Source organism: Ahaetulla prasina, chromosome 4, assembly GCF_028640845.1.
Source record: "Ahaetulla prasina isolate Xishuangbanna chromosome 4, ASM2864084v1, whole genome shotgun sequence".
Lineage (NCBI taxonomy): Eukaryota > Metazoa > Chordata > Lepidosauria > Squamata > Colubridae > Ahaetulla > Ahaetulla prasina.
This window is the reverse complement of record NC_080542.1, coordinates 47,107,714-47,132,870: the sequence shown is the minus strand read 5'-3', so window position 1 is coordinate 47,132,870 and position 25,157 is coordinate 47,107,714. Positions and strand designations below refer to the sequence as shown.

Genomic DNA, 25,157 nt, shown 5'->3' with positions numbered 1-25,157 from the left:
GAGACCGAGTGTGGAGACATGATGCTGGATTGAATAATGGGGGGGGGGGCGGAAATCCCAAAAATCTGTGGTGGTCAGTATTAAATTGTAGTTTGTTTGTTTTTTATAACGAGAAGTAGACAGGAAGACTACCAATGTTAAAACTTGAGAAGATTACCAGAGGTTTTGATCATGTACTAGAACTATACAATTTCTTTTTTAAAAAGTGCTTCACAAAACACAGGTCTGTATTTGAATTCTTTCCCTTGGAATCCTTAAAGGATGCATGCCTTCTTCTTGCCTCCTACAGCTGCTTTAGAAGTGCTCTGGCTCTCTTCCTGTGCATGGCTGCTTCACTTGGTATCACCCGGAGACTCATGGAGCACTTCCAGAGCAGCATCCATGAGCATCTTTCATAAGAAGAAATGACTGGTGGTAAACTACAGTTAACATCTGTACCCAATTTCAGTCCTTCACCTATAGACCTATGAAAAAGCCCAATCTCTTCTCTGCATATAATCTGAAACTTAAGGTTAGCAACGGCTTGAGTAAAGCGTTCCATATCAATCAGCCTAATGTAAATATTAACACAAACGTTTTTTGCATGTTAATACATTTATTTCAGTGTATTTTACAGTCACTATGAATCTTAACTACTTTGTAAAGCAGAACAAGAATTATTGTTTCAAGTTACATCAATCAAAACCATTGACATGTGCTACTTTCTTATAGGTTTTTTAAAAAAGCTTTGACCATATTTGAGTTGTATTAAAAGTAATTTGATGTTTAAACAACAAATATTTAAGAACTGACACAAATATTTTGCAAATGCAAGTTACATTGTTTCCTGAGCAATAGCACAACCAGCTTTTTCTTGTATAGCTAAGCATTCAAGAAAAGTAAATGACCCAACCATCCACCTATCTTCCTTTATATGTTTGATGTTTATAATTCCAAGTTTCAAGTGATATATGTTTTGTAACTTATTTCATAGCTTTCATTGTATAATAGGTTAACCAGCTCCCATTTTAAACTAGCTCCCATCTAGAGCATATTGAATGTGAGCATATCAAAAGCATAACCAGGAATTACACAAGACAACTATTATTGTCATTGTATTCACATGGATGGTTTAAAAAAAATCTGCCCTAGTCCAATGTTCTTGTCATATGTTTGATTTCCTATAGTCCCAATTTAACCTGGCTTAAAGTCATTCACAACAAAGATAATATTGATTATGAATGAACAACACTGTCATTCAACCTAATTGAAGGGCATCAGATTTGCAAAAGCTGGCCTTGTTTTTCTCAAAACAAGGATCATGTTCAGTGAGATTAAATCCTGTGTGTTAGAGGTAAAGGGGAGGACTAACCATAATGTTACGAATAAACCAACTCAAAAGGGGATTAGTTCAGGTTTCTATTGCCCAACTTTGCAATAGATGGTGTGAAAGATAGCTATAATCTAGACAATACTTTGGTTGCTAACATACTGTTTATACAGATCCTGCTCAAAGGAAAGTAAGCGGGCTTTGTGTTCAGCTAGACTTACTTGGGGGAACTTAAATCAGTTGTGTACACAAAATATATACCATTCAATAGGATGTGGTTCAGCTGAGATTAGAACATGTTCGGCTTGTCCTTACTTTTAGAGGTTTAATTCATGCCATACTGCATATAAATACGTTATAAAATTAAAAAATGCATAAATCGTAAGTTTTAAAAAATTAGTTTCTTCCTTGAAGTATGCTTTGAAATGTTGCATAGTTTCAAGTGCTAGGTGCTTTCACAACAGTCATTGACAGCAGGGGCAACAGTGATGCTAGCTAAAGTTGATAGAAGAATCAGTATATATAATATAACATGTTGGGGAATTTGTATATTACCTTAGAATATACCTCTTTGAACTTTGAAGGATTTACTTCTAAGTTTATATGCATTTTGATTGCACCATGAATATATTATATTCTTCAGAAAACAAAGCTGTATATCAAAGCATTGAACACACCATCTATTGTCTAAAATACTTGTTCATTGATACATATTTTACTGCACTGTTTTCATAAAATTTGAAGCTCTGGTGGATTACTTATCCAATGCAATTAAAATCATAGATACATCCTTACTTGTGTCTCCCTCTATACCCAGATATTTTTCTCAGATACAATACTTTGGGCAACTCTTGTAATTTGGATCAATTGCAGCAAATTCAGATCCAGTCTATATAACTAATTTTGCTATTGGATAATGCACCAGTTCAAATATCCTTGTTGAAAAGACCTGATCTGAAAGTACAGGGCAGTCTTAGTCCCTGATTTTCATGGGCATTTCATGGTTGAAATGTAATTTATTGGTATCTTAATCAGACAACATATAAAGATCTCTACTGAAAATCTAATGCCTGTCATTTAAAGCAATACAAGACAGGATAGACAACAAACTAAGAGACTGCAAGTCAGATTCCTATTCTCTAGTTTTACATTCCTGTTAGTAGACGCCCATGTATCAGAACTAAGATGATAGGTAAGAAAAATATAAATCCCTTAAAGGTCTGTACAAGAGGAAATGCTGGAGGGGCTGCAGGCAACATTATTTAATGTACCAGCTTTCAATGACTTATAACCTATACAATAGCAACGTCACAGACTGGCACTAGACTAAGACATTATGAAATCATGAGTTGCACATTAACAAGATCTTTTCATTAAAGTATAGGGCTCTCAAGCCTGTTAATACTTGACATATGTTTCAAAAACTCATAAAATTTCAAGGCAGGGGAGGCTTCACACTTCCCATTAAAAAAAAAATCTGGAAAAAGACAGCTGGTACTTGTTTAGGAATATTAACTGGCAAGATCTTACTATGCTCAACCAAAACAGTGAGGTCTTATTCTTCATTTTAGAAGCAAATCCTTTGAATATTCAACTGCAAACCAGAAAGGTAACATATTTCCTTTTACATCAAGTTGAAATTGATCACAGATGGCTACCCTTGATTCTGAATCTCAACTGAGAAGCGATTCCTTGAAATCAACTAGTTACTCTGTGGCTAACTTGGGAAGTGAGTGAAAAATTTTAAGTCTAATATTTTGCAATACCGTATTCACTTAACTTTGTTATGATATTTTCAGACTACAGGCGGAGGTATAATTGAGCCAAACTTTCTAAGTCTACCCTGAATTTGAATTCAAATGAAAAGATGATGGGAGGATACAAAAGGGGTGTGTGTGTCATGCACTTTTAAATATCCCCCCGCCATACCTTTGCTGAAAATAGAACTGTGTAAAGTTCTGTCTTTATGGTTACCTACAGTATTAGTTTTCTACTCTTGGGGAATTTTTATGTCAGGAATCATTGAGAAAAGGTGGTTCTATTTGCCCCTTATGCTTCCCCTCTGCTCTGAAATGGTACAATCAGCTTCCCTCTCCTGCTGTAACAGTAATGTTGCTGTAAGGGACCAGGAAGATTTACAGCACAGGAACAGACCCAGTTCTAGCAAACTTGTAAAGGCTATTTCTCTATATTAAGGAAAGGAAACCTCAAAAGGCTGGAATATATTCAGTGGTATTAATTTTAAATGTATAAAAAAGTGCTGTTTTCCATTTGAGGAATCCAGGCCTCTGAAGGTCAAGAAATATTCCTTTTAAAAAGGACATCACTAGAATTAAGAAATTGCTTTAGTCATAGGATGCTATCATTTGTGATGGGGAAGAGTTTATAAAAGGTTACACATATCATGTGAAAACAAGGCTGCAGACACCAGCGAGAGACCTTAGATGATGATACAGGAATTAAAGGGTGATCCCCGTTTGCTACCTCCTTGAGTTGGCACCAGTTTTCCCTTTCCATAGTAGCCACCAAAGATGGCTCTCACCTCGATTTTTTTTGAAAGCAAAAGCATCCACATTCCATTCCCAAAGGACAAAAGTTTTCCGCCACCAATCTCCCCGACCTCCTCGCCTTTGTTCCCTGCCTTTTCCAGTTTTGCAAATTCAAGGAGGTCAAGGCCAGTTTGGACAGCTTCTACCCCACTGGCACAACCCAGAGTGATGTGGGCTCGGCTGCCTTTTGGGAGGCTGACTGCTGGCTGTAGCACATCCACATCTCCAGGCCAAAGAAGCATTTGCTGCTCGTTCATTTCCACACGGGCACCAGCAGTTCTTGGGGTGATGAATAGAGCAGATATGGTCAGGAAAAAAGATTTTCCATAAGAAGTCTTCACAATCTGCAAAAGAAATTACTCCTCTTAAAGACAAGCTGTGTACTCAGATTAACCTGGCCATCCCCCACACCTAACACCTTCAAATCAGGATGATCTCTGTGGATTCCCACCAGCCTAGCCAGGGCTCTAGTTCAAATGTTAATCTATATTGGAGAGGGCTGGATTAGGACTGTAAAATTTGAATGTTTAAAAAAAATCCAATCTGGGTGGATCAACAGGACCAGAAGTTTAATCTTCCCTGCTTTCGAATTCATGCATCCTCAAGGAACTCCTCTCTAGCAGAATGTGTAGAAAGATTCATGTAGACATGTGACAAATTCTGGTAGAGAAAAGTTTCCTGAAGATGGACTCTAGCAAGAGTCCAAAAACTCAGAAGATTAAACCTCTGGTGCCAGTGACAGACCCAGATTCGATACTGCAGGATTATCCTGGAACATGCATATTTGCCTATGAACTATAAAATTCAGAAACATTACCAGCCCCTCATGTTAACCTTATCTAAACACTGCATACTATTATTTATGTCTAAATTGTTTTTAGATATGGGAAGAGGGGCTGAAGCATGAAATGTATGACTTGTAAATCATGAGGTAAAAGTAAACACTGATGAAAAAAAGAAGTACACAGTACGAATGACAACAGATGAAACTAAATTAAAATATCTAAGGAAATATTTGATTTGTATCAAATAAGTTATTCCCCCAAATATATACCTGTGCCTAGAATACTCCACACCTGGGATATTCTTTCATCATTAGGAGTCTCCCTTCTGGGATCTCTGAAAAAGCTCTTTCTCTTTCGTATGATAGTGCTTTAATTGGCTATGCAAGACACTATAATACTGTATATTGCTGAATAATGGAGGATTTTATTTTTATTTGTGTGAACCCACCATATACTGTATATAGTGGGTTCACACAATTGACCAAAATGAAAATCAGCCACTCACATTTTGGCTGACAATGTTGTAGGTGTGCTACTTAAGTGTTCACTAGCACCTTCAGTTGGCATGGAAACTTTATGGCAAGCAACATAATGCCTGCCTTCTAGCTGCATTAATCAGAATGCTTGCAATAAGGAAATACTCAGATTATGTTGCCCCCTTAAAAGTAACATAGTCAATTGCTACTACAGAATCTTATCTACCAATAGAAAAAAAATCCATTATTTGTATAAGAAACCTAGCACATAGTCTATACCTAAAAAGATAGTTTCAACAGAACAAGGCTAATGTGGTGTAGCAGTTAACATGCTTGACTAGGTGCAGGGAGACATAGATTCAGCTTCACTCTTAACAAAGACATTACCAGAATTATTTTTGGTCAGTCACACTCTCAATGCAACATATCTCACAGAATTATAGGGAGAAGGAAAAGCTACATGGCTCTCTTGAGTTCGAGTGAAAAGAAGGTTATAAATTTAAAATAATTAGGCCCCAAACAGTATATGCCCTTCTGAGCACAGTCAGTTTAAAGCAGCAGCCCCAACCTTTTGGGAGCTAGGAACCGGTTTCATGGAGAGCAATTTTTCCATGGACCAGGGTCGGCAGGTGGCATTGTTGCAGGTTGTGGCCCAGTGCCAGTCCATAAGCGCTCCATGGCTTAGGACCTGGGTACTTACGGGACCGCCTGCTGTTACCACACGCCTCCCACCGACCCGTACGCTCCCATAGAGAGGGACTTCTCAGGGTGCCGTCCGCCAAACAATGCCGGCTGGCGGCCCCCAGGGGAAGGGCCTTCTCTGTGGGGGCTCCCACACTCTGGAACGAGCTTCCCCCGGGTTTACGCCAAATACCTGACCTTCGGACATTCCGTCGTGAACTGAAGACACATCTTTTTATCCGCGCGGGGCTGGTTTAAATTGGAATTTTAATGTTAAATTGATTAATTTTTAAACAGGGTTTTTTAGTATGGCAAATTTTAATCTCCAGGCTAATTTAAATAAGTTTTTTAAATTGTATTTTAACCTGTATATTGTACTGCTGGTTTTATCTTGCCTGTACACCGCCCTGAGTCCTTCGGGAGAAGGGCGGTATAAAAATCAAATAAATAAAAATAATAAATAATAGCCCAGGGGTTGGGAAACCCTGGATTAAAACATTCATCTCTATACAGTGAAACTGCAAAACACAGTTTTCCTTTTCTGGACACCTTTATTTGAATTCAATCCTATGACTTCTGTAAAATGCAAGAATCTGAACAGGATTTCATATTATTGCTTGGACTTAATGCAACAATGATATAATAAAAATAAACATCAGATTGCTATGGGAAATGACTTTTTCTGGAGCAATAAACAGGTTGGAAAATGTAGAACTTGGACTTTGCTCATCTCAATCAGCTGCACCACCCAAACCCCATATAATACTAAGCCTTTTAGCATGTTGTGACTTGATATACTGAGTGCTGCCACCTCCAACTCCACCCAGGACTCCCATCATTTGTGGGCAAAATAAGCCCAAGCAGCTGGCATGTCTCTGCTCTTTCAGGCATAAAACAAACCCTGAACTGGAAACTGCTTCCACAAAAACCTTCAGGAACATGTGGGTTTTTTTTGTTTTATGATGGATTTAGTGAAACCTATAATCTTCCCAAGATGGATTTCTTTTTCAATCTGGACTATCCAAACTGGATCACTTGTCAGATATCTATTCTAGATTAGAAAGGATCACAGCTGAGGAACTAGGGAATAAGGTGAAAAGTAGCTCAACTCGCTTAGGTGGTAATATCTTGAGGCATAGGAATAGATCTGAAAGACTTTTTGAGTTAATACATGCTCAAGGATGTTTACAATACATTTCTCACCATATATACATATTGATATCCTGGCTAAATTTGCTCAAAGAAAAGTCACTTATATGTGTTTTATGTAAATATGTTCAGGAAGATTACAATTAATAAAATTGAAATTGAAAACAAAAATATCTACATAATAAAATTGAACTATTTTAAAAATGAATATTTCTATAATGTGTAATTTAAAGACAGGAAATTTTAAAGGAGAGATTCTACAATACCATATATAATTATTTTTCTTTCTGACAATAATTTTTAGGAAGTAAAGTGAACTGCTTTTCCAAGTGTATACCAAATATTATTTTTAAGAGAATGTATCTTACCTAGTGCATGAAATGCTGACAAATATGCATAATGCCCGAATGCTGACAATATTAATTTTAACGGGGGGGGGGCCTTCAGATTCCTTTGAAAATATGTTATTACTCTCTTTTAAAATAGTTCAGAAACAGTGAGAAGTTGGACTTTTCCCACCTAAAATCAGCTTGAAAAATTACTTCACATGCTATCATGTTTCCATCAGAATAAAAAGAAAAATGCTCACATCTTGCTGTGCATAATCATCTGCTCCTGGAGCCTTCCCAAAGTCAGTGAATTTAGTTGTGCAGTGCAAAACCCCTGGAGGCCTTTTCACAAAGTAGCTGGTCAGATCAATTTTCAATTTGGGTTCTTCAGTGGGCTGCCCAACTGCAAAACAACAAAGAGAGCAAGCCTCAGTGATTCGGATTCATAGTTATCTTTACATGCGCTTTTCACCTCACAGTTTTTGCGTTTTTGCAATATTAGAGTGGCTAGATCGATCATGATACAAAGATAAGAAAAGTTACATTTTAGATGAGAACTCTTATCAAAAAAGCCTATAGAGTTTTCCATATAAACAAGACCTGTAATTTCATCCAACAATGCTGAGCATTTTATTCCCCAGGTGGCAAAACAATGTCTGCCTCCTCCGTTTTCTTGCTGTGCTCTTCCTACCTCCCCAGGTAGCTTTCCCCACACTAGTGCTGGATTATAGGAATTACAATCCAATATATCTGAAAGCACCTGGTTGGGAATGACTGTTCTGGAAATGAAATAAAGAAAAACAATAAATATGGTATGGCACATTTACCCACCACTACTTGCCTTCCATTAATAGGAAGGAGCTGCTATTTAAAGGACTCTCAATTCCCATCTTTAGTGACACTATTACTATGATGGGGTGTGTTTGTATGATTCCCTTTAATCTTTAACTGTGGTCATTAAGCTTAGACCACTGTTAATCAAAATTGGCAAATTTAAGATATGTGGACTACAACTCCCAGAATTCCCCAGCCAGCATTCTTTTTGAAAAAAAAGTTTGAAAAACTTTAGGCTAGGACCTAATTTAAATTTGATTTACTCGCTATCTCCCCAACACCTATGGCCTTTTAAACTAATATTGCGGAAACTGACATCAGCCAGATAGAAGGAATTTAGAAATGACTTTTGAAATTACTTAACCAAGGATACAAACTTTTTAACTATAAGATGTAGCCAAATTTGGCATAGGAGTATGGTTATATATTTGGTGTAGATTACATTTGATATGTTTAGTTTTGTTAGTTCAGAGGGAAAAAATAGGTAATATTTTCAAGACAAATTCCAAGGATGAATAATGATGAAAACTGAGAGCCTTAGAGTAGAATTATGTTATTGCTTATGCAGAAACATTCATGAAAAAGGCAGGATTTAGCAGCCATAAAGCTTAGCTTTCACAGGAACAAAAAAGTTTAAAAAGTATATCCAAACCAGCCTAATCCTCCAGAGTTTAAATGAATAAAATGAAGAGAAGAGTGACTTATTAACAGACTGCACACAGGTATGTATGTTAAATAGCACACAGCTTCTGTGCAACAGGTCAGAAAATTAATCTCTCCTACTATTGGAAGTCTCTCTTAAATCTGTTTCAAAAATGAAGTGTTTTGCTTTTCTATATTAACCAGACAAACAACTGTGAAATACTGGAGAATGAATACCATATGCATAATGAAGGTAATGGCATTTGGTCAATTGCAGCCTTCTCTAAGCTAGTGCTCTTTAAATATATTGAGTTTACTCTGATGATCGGAAAGAACGATGGGAGTATCATCTCTCTTCTGCTTACTGCTATGTTGCTTGCATTTATAATTTGGCACAGAAGGAAGATAAGATATTTCAAGTTAGACTTCCCTAATTCAGCTGCCTCTAAATATGCTGTATAATTTTAAAAGAAAACTCTGGGGCCCCCAGGTGAAGTGTGCCACCTCTCCTGGCTTTCTGCAAAGGTGTGAACATGTGGCCTGCAGCAAGGAAAGCAACACACATAGCCATGGGCTTGGCTAGTGTCCTGAAAACCCTCCCTATGCCTTTAAACTAATTTTTAACATTTAGCAATATTTTATTGTACGCTGCTCAGTGTCTTTCTCTGAGAGAGATGGACAATTTTAAAATGTGATTAATTGATATTAAACTGGCACGGATTGAGGATAGAGAAGAACTCTAGTCCAAGTAATCTAGAAAGCAACAGACTGAAGAAGTCTACAATTCCAGCGCAATCTGATCAGGAAGACTAATTCATTCTGAAGACCAAATCCTTAAAACAGGCATGCATGTTATTTAGCAGATCTGCTATATTTACAGGTATATGAGGATCTACTATCTATACGGTGTTAGATCCAAGACTGTAAGCAACAAGGACTATAACAAAGATTCCTGAAAGTGGAGTAGACAAAGAAGGTTGTCATGATGATTTTATGGAGTTCAAAGAACTTGTGGACAACATCTAGAAGAAAAAATTCTAGAGCTTGTGAACAGTTTGTATTTAGTGATTCTTAGGGACACTAGAATGCAGAAGCATATGTTAGAAATGGAAATATATTATGAGTTTTCAGTGCATAGAAACAGATGTCAGTCAAGTAGGGGAATAGAATGACAGAAGATGAATCCAGAAATTAGGATAGGACTATGCAGGAACTCACAGTATTATTTGGTGCATCATTAGAAAACACACAAAAATCAGCAATTTATTTTAAAGCAAATAGAAAGTTGGGAAGATGTGCATTTGCCTTTTACCAAAGTATTTTTTTAAGAATTATCATTTTTTAAAAATGGTTTATGAGATAGATGCTGCTTTCTCCTTGGAGGTTCATTAATTATCTAGTGATAATTTTGAGAAAGCGGTGTGGAATACAAAAGAAAATCAAAACAATATCCCTAGGTTTTCCAGATTCATCATACAAACTAAAAAATTAGCATAGAATGGTTTTTCTTTTTGCTTCTAAGATGAGGTTTAAGGATGCTTCAGCAAATTATGCGAGAATGAGCATATTAGCAAAGCGTGAAAAGCATTAAAAAGATTATACATATAAGTTAGTAGACAGCCAATTTTCTATAAATAAAAAAGCTGGGGGGGGAGCACCCACAGTATTTATTTGATTCTTTTTTGAAGGCTTTAATATTAGCAAGCTCATCCAAAAATGCCTGCCCGGTCTTCCGCAAGCTCTCTGAGCTCCTTTTGCTTAAAAACCATCCATAATACAAGGGAAGGAAATCCTTTTCTAAACTGGGCTTCAATTTCTTTAGCTCATCAGCTGAAAGTTTCCATTGATTCTTATCCTTGAGCTGCAAGCAATCCATTTTCCATGAGGTTTTGGGCTCCACAATGATGACTTTGTAGCGATATTTGTCTGCAATGTCAAAAAGCTGCTCTAGCCGCTCCCGTTCATGGTGGGTGTCGTCTACCACCACCACGCTGATGTCACGCTTGCAATAGTCAGCGAGATCCTCATCAACCTTGCTGTAATCATCAGGAATGGCACTCCTGATAGCAGGCTGGATTTTGTAGCGGTCAACTGAAATGATTTTGCAAGCATCCTTATACTTGTCTTGGATGGCCTGCGCCAAGGTAGATTTTCCACTGCCTGGCAGACCTCGGAGAACAAAAAAAGTTTTTGATTCCTGAATGGTGGTAATCGTTTCATCATCATCCAGAAAGGGAAACTGCAAACTCTCAGGGCGGTCTTTGGGCTGGGAGGACATTTTCTTAAAAATCTTTGGCAGGAACACGTGGCTCTTCCGGGCGAAGCCTTTGTTCTGAAATCAAAAAGGAGAGAGAGAGAGAGAGAGGGAGGGAGGGAGGGAGAGAAAGAAAGAAAGAATAATTGTGTGGTTTTATTGGAACATTCCAGAGAGAGATACCATCATTTCTCCTTAATAATAGGCCACTGTTTTCAATCTCAACTGAAGGGGGGATTTTTATTTATTTTTTGTTATTGCTCCTCCTGCTGCTCATTATTCAGATGAGCACAAATGGCCTAGTGATGGCTTTAAATGGCACTATTATGTCAGAGAAGAGATCAGTGCATTCCAGAAGTAGCAGTCCGTTCAGTCAGCTGTAGCTAAACTCTAGACCAGGGGTCAGCAACCTGTGGCTCGGGAGCCACTTGTGGCTCTTTCACCCTCTGCTGCAGCTCCCTGTCAGTCAAAATATGTGTCACAACCGCCAATGTGCAACACCCGCCATCACGCGATTTATTGAGCCTTTCAACCCCATGGTAGGCCAACCAAGGATAAATCCAAGAAAAGAAAAGTTTCAGAAGAAAACAAACTACATACGCTAGTTTTGTGGTCGCTCAAGAAATAGTCAGGCACGGGAAGGGTTTTGTGGCTCCCGGTGTTTTCTTTTCTGTGGGAAACGGGTCCAAATGGCTCTTTGAAGGTTTAAGGTTGCAGACCCCTGTTCTAGATCTACCTTCTCCCAGTCTTGTGCCCTTCAATTATGCTGGACTACAGTTTTCACTACCAGTATAACCTAACTGTCCATTGGCTAGTAGAAGGTTATAGGGTCTGTAGTTCAATTCATCTAGCCAACATGCTATGCTGTGCTGTGCTGTGCTAGGGAAGATTGGTTCTGTAAGGCTGGGGTTTGCCTAATATATATATACTTCATATGAAGTACAGGTAGCCCTCAACTTACAACAGTTCGTTTAGTGACCATTCAAAATTACAACAGCACTGAAGAAAGTGACTTATAACCATTTTTCATACTTACAACCATTGCAGCATCCCCAGGATCACGTGATCGAAATTCAAACACTTGGCAACTGACTCATATTTATGACAGTTGCAGTGTCCCAGGGTCATGTGAGTGAATTTATATATATATAAATTATTAATTTGCTACATTCATTTTCTCCTACTGAGCTCCTTAGGCAAGACTCTTGTTGCTTATTACAAAGAAAGTAACTTACTTTCTAATAAGCAACATCTTATTTCTTGCCATCTACCAAGAGGATTAGGCCAACTTCTTGTACAGGTAATTCATGATTTACGACCACAACCGAGCTCCAAATTTGCTAAGTGAGACATTTGTTAAGTGAGTTTTGCCCCATCTTATGACCTTTCTTGCCACAGTTGTTAAGTGAATCACTTTAATAACACAGTTGTTAAGTGAATTTTGCTTTCCCAGTGCTTATCAGTGGGTTGTAAAAAATTATCATATGACCCCAGGAATACTGCAACCCATCATAAATATGAGCCAGTTGCCAAACATCCAAATTTTGATCATGGAGATGCTGCAATGGTCATAAGTGTGAAAAACCTTCATAAGTTATTTTTTTTTCAGTGCTGTTGTAATTTCAATCATTAAACAAATTGTTTTAAATGAAAGACCTAATCTGAGCTTCTGAGATGTTGCTGGATCAATACAACCTTTAAACTGAACAAAATGCTTAAGAGAGGAAAAGAAAGGCAGCACGTATCTGAAATTACTAGAAGGCAAACGCTTTTATTGTATGTTGATTCATTGTCACTTAAAGGAAACAAATTTTATGATCTTTATTAAAAGTATTTTTAAAGTGTATCAAATTTGTATCAGAAAACAATAAAGGAGACAGAAAATACTTTAAAACAAAAAGTTTAAAAGGCTGACAATTGAGAAGGGAAGGAAGGAAGGGAGAGAGAGGGAGAGAGAGAGGGAGAGAGAGAGAGAAAGAAAAAGATAGATAGATAGATAGATAGATAGATAGATAGATAGATAGATAGATAGATAGATAGATAGATAGATAGATAGATAGATAGATAGAGGACATTGACCCCGAATCTCTGCAAAACTAGAAAAAGTAAATTACAATAAAATCTGTTATTATCTACTCTGAGTTCCAAACCACAATGAAGATCCTGGTTGTTTAGCCAAAATTATGCTATTTTGAAGTAGCATTTGAAATACTACTGCAATATTATTTAAAAAGCCAACTGTCTGGGGAACAGAATTACCATAGGTTGTTTTTTTTTTAAAAAAAAAGACAAAACAAAGTAACACTAATGGAAGGGAGAGGAGAAACCACTGTAAGTACAAATTGTTTTGCAATGGAACTGAAATAATGCAAGCTTGTGTTAAAACAGGTGGGAGGAGACGCACACAATGGTACCATACAAGCCTGTCTTAAGAGGAGAACTTGGATTCATTTCCAGGGGAACAATTTGTTCCATTCTGTGCCACACAGGAACACACACACACACATACCCCAACCCTGCCCCGCCTATCTCACAAATAGACAATCATGGAGGAACTGATAGCCAGCACCCAGCAGCTTAGTTCTACTCACTCTCTTACAAAATTAACATTATATGTAATTATATGTGTGTCATTATTTACTCTGCTCCTCCCCACAAAGACCCATGTCATCATAATCTCTGAACTTAATTTTCTCATTTGAAAGCTGATTTTATAGCTCTTGCCTGAAAAATCTCAGCTCAATTTATAGGAGATAATATTTCCCTTCAGATCAAAACTCTATTTTTTGTCACATTCAAATTCAATAAATTCTCAGTTTTAGTGATATTGTCGCTCATTATGCTATTTTTCCTCACCAGATTTGTGGATGTCAACACACAAAGTCTCAGTCACAGCCAAGCTGCCTGAAAAATTCTTTCTGTAAGAATATTCTCAAGGCTACAGTTCAGTTAGGCTGAATTTGTTTGTAATATTTGGTAAATTGAAAAATTATCTTGCAAGAGGAAGATGACATAGTCAAGGCAAAATAAGGAAATAATTGAGGATGCCAGCTGATTTAATAAGAAAAGCAGCATTTAGAGGAGGAATAATATGTGGCTTCACATATACAAAAAACGAGTGTTTCTTTTCATTGAAAAGTTATTGTAAATGACTTCTCATAAATTGTTACAAAACTGCTTTTGTCAGTTTTTTACATTTATTCTGGAGGTTCCTGGTTGTTTTTTTTAATGGAACTATACCTACATGGAGGGAAATAAGCAATGGGATATCCAAAGGTTCCATTTTAGGTCCAGTACACTCAATATCTTCTTAAATGATTTAGATGAGGGAACACAAGGGGAATTCATCAAATTTGCAGATGATACTAAACTGACTAGGAATAGCCAATACCCCAGAAAATAGGGTCAAGATCCAATTGGATCACCACAGACTTGAAAATGAAATTCAATGTAGAGAAAAGTAAGGTTTTACACTTAGACAAGAAAAACCAAACGTGCAGGCACAGATTAGGTGAAACCTGGCTTAATAGCAATAACTGAGAGAGGCATCTTGGAGTCCTAGTTGACAATCAGTTAAATATGAACCAGTAATGTGCAGCAGCAGCCAAAAAAGCCAGTGCAATCCTAGGTTGCATTAACAGAGGAATAGAATCAAGCTGATGTGAAATATTAGTACTGCTTAATAAAGCCTTAGTAAAACCACACCTTGAATACTGCATTCAGTTTTGGTCATCATATTATAAAAAAGATGTTGAGACTCTGGAAAGAATGCAGAACAGAGCAACAAAGATGATTAGAGAGTGGAAGCTAAAACATATGAAGAACTGTTGCAGGAATTGGTTATGTATTGTCTAGTGAAAAAAAGAATTAGGGGTGATGTGATAGCAATGTTCCAATATTTGAGGGGCTCCCAGAAAGAAGAGGGGATCAACCTATTTTCCAAAGCACCAGAAGACAAGACAAGAAACAATGGGTGGAAATTAATCAAGGAGAGAAGCAATCTGGAATTGAGGAGAAACTTCCTAGCAGTGAGAACAATTAACAGTGGAACGGCTTGCCTTTAGAAGTTGTGTGTGCTCCAACACTGGAGACTTTTAATAAGAGATTGGACAGCCACTTGTCTAGAATAGTATGAGGTCGCTTGCTTAAGCAGGAGGTTGGATTAGAAAATCTCCAAGGTATCTTCCAACTCTGTTATTCTGTTATTCAATATATCCAGTCTTTAACAAAACAAATTTATTTAGACACTACACAGTTTTCACTGTGAGTGTTTATAGTTTTTATTTCAGCCTTATAAATAAGCCCACAACATTTTTATTACCTACATTTTATTAGCCACTGTGATGTAAAAAATAAATATTTTACCAGCTGGTAAAATTCCTCCATTAAATGAATTAAAAATCATTCTCATTCACTATAAGTAAATAAAATTTTATTAGCAGAGTTTACTTCTCAGAAGTCAACTCAACTTAGAACACAAAGAAACTATAAATTCATATCTTTGAGCTCAGATCAAGTACAACTACAGCATCCATAAATAATTACAGAAACACAGTTTGCCCATCCCAATTTTGTTCCTCCAAATATGTAGGACTTCAAATCTACAGTCCTCACAAGCAGACACCATTTTACCAAGGGAATAGAAGAAATAAAGTTCAGAATATCTGGAGAATACCAGATTGAGAAAAGTTGATATAGCTGGTAGCGTTATTAATGTCCACATTGCAGTATTGACTTTCCATTGGAGAAATACTGAAGGTTAACTCATCTATGATATTGTGAACGTTTTGTATTTTACCCATTCACACTTTTCATCTACTAAAGACATGGATTAGGCTCATCTTTTTCCATTTTGGTGTTAGAAAGAAAAATATTTTAAATATAAAATATAAATATTTTAATATTTATTATATTGGGATTATATCATACCTTATATTATTATAAGGTATGATATAATCCCAAGGTGTTTTGTGGAATCTGTTCACTGTGGTATTAAAGTCCCATAAATGAATTCTAGTCAAAACAACTTCATAAACCATATTGTGTAGGTCCATCTCCTATCACCTTCCCCCCCAATCATAACAAGAAGTGTATACCATGTTTCCCCAAAAATAAGACCGTCTTATATTTTTTTGAACCCTGAAATAAGCACTCGGCCTTATTGCCATGTGCTCAAAAGCCTGATTGGGCTTATTATGAGGGGATGTCTTATTTTGGGGAAAACAGGGTAGCTAGTTGAATAGATTATAAATTTAATTTCTTTTCTTATCTCTAAACTGGAGAAAACTATTCATGCTTCAATCCCTTCAAAATAATACAATACACTACTTATGATCAATTCAAATCTCATTCATTTTAAGATAAATTATTATCTAAAATAGAACTTCTCTATGCTATTTCTTCAAAATATACTGTGATTTGACTGCATTTGCTTAGTATTATATAGAAACTTATTAAGTTAGTTATTTTGAATATATTTTGTGCTTTCTTTGTACATTACTGCCTGCGTATCAATTCTCCCTCAGTATTTTTTTTCCACAGAATATAAAGGCAGAGAGATGTCATGTCCCTCTTGCTCAAAAAATTAGCAGGTTATAAAATAGAATTAAAAATTTTCATATTATGCAAACTCTCTTGGCTTTTCTAAATTAATACATTCCCTCCTTTGTTTAGCAATTTGTTTGGATTTTTTTTTTTTACAAAACTCTTGTATTTTGTAGGGGACTGATAACAGCATTTATGGTTGGAATATGAACAAATACCATACAATTGGATGTAAAGTTTGTTATCTTAGAGGAGAACCTGAGATTAATCAATCTCAGTGGCCAAGGATTGGGGTTCCCGTTCGTCCATAAACAGGGATTGTAGCCCATAGTAAATATTCCAAACTTTGCAAATAGGTTTCCTCACAAAATTCAAGCTTTTAGTAGTAGTTTGAAATTGTACTTATTTACAATCAATGACCCTCAAAATGGTTATAACAGTAAAAAAAAAAGCAGTTAATAAAAACAAACTTGAGTACAGTAAGAGCAATAAAACCATCATATAGATTGTTGTTGCTGCCATCTTCCAGTGGCTTGAAAAATTAGTACAAAATATTTGAAAGGCAAAACTTCTATTTTGTTAATTGCTATTGCCATTGATGTTTATTGAAACTAGATCTTCCAGAGGAAAATCATAATTTGAGTCTTAGAGCAATTACTTGTAAGAATCCTCCCTGAAAAATTCTGCTAAGGCCTGCAAACTTTTCTTAAGGCTCACCTGTGTGAGAGAGAATTGTTGCATTTTTGGCATAAAGCAGCACTACCAAATGTATCTGCTCTGAGCTTAAGGGGGTAAAATCCTTTTTGGGTAAGAGTAGAAACCACTGAATTTGCATAAATATTAAACAGTAGGGGAACTAAAATACATCTCAGTTTCACTTCTCAGCAGATTGAAATGTCTGCAGAAGGCTCCCAACTTTATTGTCCCTCACCTGGCTGACTGTGTTTTCATGCAGCATTAATGATTAATGAACGTAGCTGTGATCAACAGATATAAGTGGGAACTTCCATCACAGTCTATTTCTTGGAATAGAATTGAAGGCAAATTTTAATTTGAGAACAGTGATATATAAAAGGTTTTGTTGTACACACACATATTTTTCTATTAAATGTTACAAAAACAGCAACTTTTATTAAAATTAAATTTTTGGCCCATTCTAGATCTGCTCTTGTATAGTAGCAGATATTAGAGCAAACGAACACCTAATATTACCCAGACAAAACAGAGAGTAGAATTTAACCAGCAGCAAATGGCTATCCTTACCTAATAAACTGAAAATCTATTATTATTTATCCTGCTTAACATTACAATCCCCACAGGCCAATTTCACATGTTCTTAGGGAAACTGCTCAACAATAGCAGATAATACGTGATTCCTAAATAATCAAGAAGCAAAAATGTTGTTTTAAAATGCTTTAAAGATGTATTTAGCATTTAGTTTCTACCACGACTTTTAGCTAGGCATGGACAGTCTGAAAAATAATCTCATGGTCTAAATTTAATTATCTGCTTAATTCTTATATTTAATTAAATGTATTTTGTCAATCGTTGCAAACTATCATTTGCAATATATTGATAAAGATCCTCAATCATCCAAGTAGAGTTGTCTGGAAACTGACTCAGGATAATTCGACTTCTTTTCATTTTTTTGGTTTGAAACTTTTTGCTGCTTATTCAAGTACCAGTACCTTCTCCAGTCTGGCTGAAAAAGCTACTGCACTTGGATAAGCAGCAAAACATTTCAAAACAAAAAGTAAGTCCAGTTGCCATGATTTATCTTTCAGGTATCATCTGCAATTCTGAACAGTTTTGTTTCTTATTATATCATGTGTTAACATACATCATCATATATAACTCCTAATAAAGATACATTGGATAGACTGGCTATCCAATTAAATGCTGCCTGGTATGTGTCTACAGGAGTCTTTTTCTCTGAATTTTAACCACTCAGTGTCCACAAGGGCCAGATGCAACTGAAAAAATTATGTCTCCAAAATAATTTGAGTGTTAACATAATTCTGTGGTTAAAACTTCCATTCAGTCTCTTGGGCAACATTAATGTAATTAAAATCAAAAGGTACCATGAATTGTTTAGGGAACTAGGTATATCTAGACCAACAAAGAGGAGAAAACCAACTCTCCGAAACACCTCAGGGTAGAACAAGTAACAGGTGGAACATCATTTAAGAGAGATCCAACCTGTAACTAGGGAGAAATTTCCTGACAGTGAGAAAAATTCATCAGTGGAACTGCTTACTTCCAGATATTGTGGATGCACTCTCTCTAGAAGTTTTCAAGAAGAGATTGAATAACCATTTGTCTAGAATGGTATAGGTCTCCTGCTTGAGTTAGAGGGTGAACTCAAAGACCCCCAAAGTTCCTTCCAACCCTGTTATTCCAAGTTACTTTATCCTACGTTATTCTAAAATGAATGTCATCCTGGACTAAATATATATATTTTAAGACAGATTCCAATGTTATTCCTTATTACTTTACAACAGGGGTTCCCAACCCTCAGTCTGTGGAACGGCACTGATCCTCAGCATGCCAGAAACTGGGTCACACAAACAAGCAAAGCCCCATCTGTGGGATTCAGGCAGCCCATGAAACCACAACCCCTCTGGTCCAAGGAAAAAGTTCTCTCTATGGAACCAGTCCCTGGTGCCCAAAAAGTTAGGCGTCACTGCTTTACAAGGAAAAATTACAGGTGGTCCTTGACTTATGACAATTGAGTTCAAAATTTATGTTGCTAAGCAAGACAGTTGTTAAGTGAGTTTTGCTCCATTTTATGACCTTTCTTGCCATTTGTTAAGTGAATCATTGCAGTTGTTAAGTTAGTAACACAATTGTTAAGTGAATCTGGCTTCCCCATTGATTTTGCTTGCCAGGTCACTAAAAGTAATCTCATGATTTCTGGGACACTACAACCCTCATAATTTGCCAAATGTCCAAATTTTGATCTCATGCATGACCATGGGGATGGTGCAATGGTCATATGTGTGAAAAACAGTCTTAAGTCACTTTTTTAAGTGCTGTTGTAACTTTGAACAGTCACTAAATGAATGGTTGTAAGGATTATCTCTAATGAGAAAAAAAATTAAGGCATGCCAGATATATTTGATCAAAATGAGGTTTTCTTATGATGAAGCCAGCTTTAACTTATCAAATTTTCAGAACCACTAGGCTTTTATTTTGACTTTGATACTTTTCTGGAATCAAAACTTTTCTGAAGTTTTGTCCTTTTTTGCCTATTTAAAGAACAAGTGTGTAATCCCTCTGAAATGTTGGCAGGTTTTAAGGTAGAAGTATATTAAATAGGGTTATTTTGTTTCTAGTCTTGAAAACTGCTTGAGGTATTTGTTCTTACCAGATAAGTGGTTATATTTGGATACAGAATCAGAGAAGAAAATGACACTTTGAAATAATCCCAGTTTTAAGATTATGAGGATATATTTTACTAGAATGCCTGAGCTAACAATAAATAAATCCATTAAATCGTATTATTATAAAAGTGTTAAAGAATTTTAGAAATTATGTTCCAAATATAACATCTCATGGCAAAATGTACAATTAAAATATATTGTCAAAACAGAATGGTCAGATTCTTTAGCAGCTTCAGAATCTTAGATCCTTAAAAGATGGATGACACTAACTTAAATTTAAATGGAATTTTAAAACAGAATGATTAGGATCATTCTATACCTGAATGGTGAAGGCAATATTAGAATATTCAGTCTTGTAAGCTTAACAGGTTTAGTTATTATAACATATAAAATCTACTTCTTTTGATTTACGAATGAAACAAATTCCATCAGAAAAATAATTTGTGTGTATTAGACCTCTCTAAGGTTAGGCATTTAAAAAATTGGTATCAGATTTTTGTGCCAGATTTGTATTAAACTCAAACAATTTGATCTTGTCCAACAATAGCTTTATTTTTATTTCAAATCATAAAATATATTAATATAGTTTTGGTAAGAAATGAAATAAACATATATATGATGTTAAATTATATTCCCAAACCATGGAATTTGGTTTTTATTAAGTTCTCTTAAGTCTTGGGCTTAGCAAAAAAGACAATCTTACCTAAATGTAAAGAAACTGGTATATTAAATAATGGCTTCAGAATATGAATCTCTTAGTTATTTTTGAAAACTTTTAATAGTCTAAAACTAAGACGTTGAAGAAATATATTTCTTTATTGGTCAGATTTAATAATAACTTTAAGAACAGAATTAATATATTGATACTAAATGGATATTATGTAGACATTTTTATTATTTTCCTTATTTATATTTTACAGTTATATGTTAATCATTATAATATGTGTAGGCATTTTAAAAATATGCAGCTATTATTGGATTTTTCCCCATTGATGTTGTTTGCATTTTGGCGTTTTATAAATTAAAAAAAACAAAGAATTATCCTCCTTAAAATTGGCAAGCTCTTTCTTACAACTCTTACAAAAGTTCTTTCCAATTACAAAAACAAAAGCAACTGGCTCTCCTGGTGACTGGCAATTTTAAACCATTGTGCTGTCTGAGTCCATTTATTGGAGTGTTCATTGTATGTGACTGAAATGCCTTGTATTTTAACTGCAAAATAAAATCAGAATCTGCCATCAGATCATGTTGGTGTTCCAACAAAAAGGAATTAGAGATGGGGTTTCACATAGAATTAATGGGATTCCCCTAAAAAGATATCTGACTTTTGACACCAAGAAGTTTGCCAAGTTTTTTTTCCTGTTTGCCTGAAGTATGATAAGGCCAATTAATGTTTTACAAATATAAAATGAAGGATTAACATATATAGGTTGGTCTTAAAAAAAAACTATGAAAGTTTTGAAAGTAAGCATTTTCCTTGCAACGTTTTGAAACCCTGTAGAACACTAAAAACTTGAAGTTTTACATAACTTTACAAAGAGGCATTCCTCTTTTATATCAACTGTTTGCTTGCACAGCTGGTTAACTGTTTATGTGGAACAGGAAACCACGATTATTCAAAATACACACCAGATGTGCCAGCCATGAATAAAAAAAAACTCCATATAAGCAATGTCAAACGAAGTGTGCAGCATCTGTGCAGCAATAAGCCCTGGGTGGATAGAGAGAAAATGTGCGCACAAAGTAGCAGTACTCTTCTGCACACCACTTACTCTAAGTACAGAAAATGCATAGACTTGAGACATTAATAATCTATTCTGAATTCCACTGAGGAAGGGAAGGGAATTAGGCATGAGTGCCAGATCAGGAAATTACGGCAGGGCTGATAATAAAATATGTACTGTATTTAGTGTGTAGTGTAAATTACTTTGTTTTATAAATATAAAAAGGAGGGAAAGGTTCTAGTAAAAATGATGTATAAAGTCTACACAATCCATGTCAGTATATACTTAAAAAATCAGCTGAATGAATTTTTGCCAAAACTCCACACACAGGCACAGACACATAAATTCAATGTAAATTCCTAAGCATTTTTGGTTCTTTAAAAAAAAAGATTTTTTTTCCTCATAAAATAAAAAATCTTCCATCAATATAAACTGACTTGAATATTTTTCAGAATGTGGGCTTTTAAAATGTCCAGCCAGCAGAGCCAGTTTTGAGAATTTGGGGAATTGAAGTCCACTCACCTGGACGCAGATTGGAGAATGCTTTTGTGGAGTACATTCACTCCAGATTTCATAGCACTCCTGGTTTATAAAATAACTGAAATCGATGAAGCGTATCAATCATCAATCCAGCTTAATCTGTTTGAAGCTAATTTATTTTGTGATTACTGAATCCCCCACCCACCCCTCGGGCAAATTAAGGCTGTATTTTTGCAATATTCAAACATTACAAAAGTTCCATCCTGGATAAAAAAATATATTCTCTTGCAAACAGACAAATCACACATAAAACCTGCCAGCCAGAATATAGAGAGAGTAAAGCAAGATGTGATCATGGAATTCTCAATATGGATTTGGATTTTTTTCCTTGGGAAGAAATATACCTGTCCTCCAATTACCTCTCTTTATGTTTCCTCCCCTTTAAATGCAGATCAAGTTATGTTCATGTTTTCCATCTTCACCAAGCAGGAAACTGATAAAGCAGTTACCTTTGCTTGCGTGCAACCAAATGTCATCAGATACATATTGCATGTGAAGAATGGATTTTTCCATTTCTCTCTCAGAGGAAGAACCATCCAGATCTAGAAAGTTTCAAAGGGCAGAATAGGACTGGGCACATCCAGGACCTCCCTTGCTTCTACTCATCAGAGCAGACCTCAAACTTCTCATCGCCCTTCCAGTTTATAAAGTTTCACAGCTTGTGTTATCTCGCACAAATTGCACTCAGGCCAGGACCAGGGCAGGACTGCTTCTTATCTATACTCACTGAACCTCGAGTTTCCTATGCTCTTCATGCCCAAAGATCAATAGGTAAAAAAAAAAAATCGGTCTAAACAGCAATCCGTCCATAATTCATCCTGCAAAAAATGTCTGTGGAGGTGGCATCTTCCAGTGCAGTGTTTCTCAAGCTTAACAATTTTAACACATATGGACTTCAGCTCTAATTAACCCGCCCAACAATGTGCGAAGTCCACACATTTTAAAGCTGGCAAGGTTGAGAAACACTGCTCCGGGAGTAGCAGAATTCATACCACCCAAACTCACCATGGCAACGCCACCGAGCGGATGGGGCGAGGTACCGGAATCAGGAACTTCGGCAGCTGCAAGACCGCCGGCGGGCTTCTTTGCATTCAAGCGGAGCGAGCGCGCTCGAAGCGGCTTTTATAAGCACAAATGGGAACGGAAGCGGAGGAAGCCACGCCCTCCCATCCCTGCCTGGTACAACAGAGACGGGAAGGCGAAGCTCTGGGCCGGCTCATCTGCTTTCCCCCCCACCCACCCCGCCACGGGCAGCAAGGGGTGATAGCGCGGTTGTGCCCTGCCCAGCTTCGCGTTTTGTTTATTCTATTGCATTTTTTTGAGAGGAATAAACAAAACAAAAAAAAAATTGAGCGGAGGGAAGGGATTTTTCAGTTCTAGAGGAGGAACAAAAATAAGCCCCACTCCTAAGAGCAAAGTCTGCTGAGGAAAGTCTCCAGATATAGTTGGTCAATAAAGGTGTAGGTGTAGGTCAACAAGGAAGCAAAGTGTGGTGAATTCCCAGAACTTAACAAAACGAAGTGAAACAGAAAATGTAAGAATACATAACCATTGGAGTATAAACTCAAACAGCCCAACAGAAAATAAACACACTCATTGTCAGGAAAAAGATGAAATGGGAATGAAGAAATCCTTAGAAGCAAAATACCACAGTTTTTTGAGTCTAACGCTCTACAATATACCCCAACAAGATTTTGTTCAGAGGTTTGGGATTATATTGCTCATAATCGTTGGCCACATGGCTCTATCACCATTTTAAGAAAACTCATTTCCTTGCTGGGGCTTTTGCCTGCTACAATGTTGCACTGATTTGCAAGGATGGAAAACAGATTGGGTATTTTATATATAGGAACATAATCACACAATTATCAGTTCTGCATTCTCTCCAAATTCTACATATTCCACACTTGGAACCTGTGACTTCAGATTTTCCTGAAAGACAAGTCCAAAAAATCTCAGCCAACAGATGAAACGCCAACTATTCAATATTATGGTTTAGCTTTTCTAAACCTGAAGCCCTCTACCTTCTTACATGGAAATCCCTTTAACTTCGATGAGGGTTTTTTGAGAATGTTGGACTGTTACTGGAACAATCAAATGGAATGCCTATTTTCTATATAGACCAGCCATCCAGGCTTGAGTACTCTGCCGATATGTGACTTGCAACTCTCAGAACTGGCTGCCTACCATGGCTGTTGCTGAAATGTCTACAAAGTGCTTTTTCAAAAGGCAACTGGACTTTCTTTAGTTTTACCTTGAAGACATTTCACTTCTCATCTAAAGGATCTTCTTCAATTTATGACTGAATGGAGAATGGGATTATTTATATTCCTCACAGTCATCTAGACCTGTGTGCTTGATGACTGTGGTGAATATTAATCCTTCCATTCTCCACCATTCAGTCAGAATTGAAGAAACTTAGAAGCAAAATACCACAGTTTTTTGAGTCTAACGCTCTACAATATACCCCAACAAGATTTTGTTCAGAGGTTTGGGATTATATTGCTCATAATCGTTGGCCACATGGCTCTATCACCATTTTAAGAAAACTCATTTCCTTGCTGGGGCTTTTGCCTGCTACAATGTTGCACTGATTTGCAAGGATGGAAAACAGATTGGGTATTTTATATATAGGAACATAATCACACAATTATCAGTTCTGCATTCTCTCCAAATTCTACATATTCCACACTTGGAACCTGTGACTTCAGATTTTCCTGAAAGACAAGTCCAAAAAATCTCAGCCAACAGATGAAACGCCAACTATTCAATATTATGGTTTAGCTTTTCTAAACCTGAAGCCCTCTACCTTCTTACATGGAAATCCCTTTAACTTCGATGAGGGTTTTTTGAGAATGTTGGACTGTTACTGGAACAATCAAATGGAATGCCTATTTTCTATATAGACCAGCCATCCAGGCTTGAGTACTCTGCCGATATGTGACTTGCAACTCTCAG

At 36.4% G+C, this 25,157-nt stretch overlaps 1 protein-coding gene across 1 annotated transcript; it reads right to left on the bottom strand.

Annotated features, from left to right (window-relative positions):
• Positions 1-575: 575 nt before the first annotated feature.
• On the bottom strand, positions 576-23,329 carry CNP (2',3'-cyclic nucleotide 3' phosphodiesterase). Its single transcript, XM_058182929.1, has 4 exons — positions 23,205-23,329; positions 10,417-11,086; positions 7,539-7,681; positions 576-4,202 (listed from the first exon to the last, which is right to left on the bottom strand). Exons 1-4 carry the CDS (start codon positions 23,205-23,207, stop codon positions 3,750-3,752), a joined length of 1,269 nt encoding a protein of 422 aa, XP_058038912.1. The 5' UTR covers positions 23,208-23,329; the 3' UTR covers positions 576-3,749.
• Positions 23,330-25,157: the final 1,828 nt, after the last annotated feature.

Excerpts from the sequence above, each read along its gene's own strand:
- CNP (XM_058182929.1), bottom strand. Across the intron at positions 7,682-10,416 it reads AAAAGAATCAAATAAATACT|TTGGGCAGCCCACTGAAGAA; the intron begins GTGGGTGCTCCC and ends GTTGTTTTGCAG. Across the intron at positions 4,203-7,538 it reads ATGATTATGCACAGCAAGAT|ATTGTGAAGACTTCTTATGG; the intron begins GTGAGCATTTTT and ends TTTCTTTTGCAG.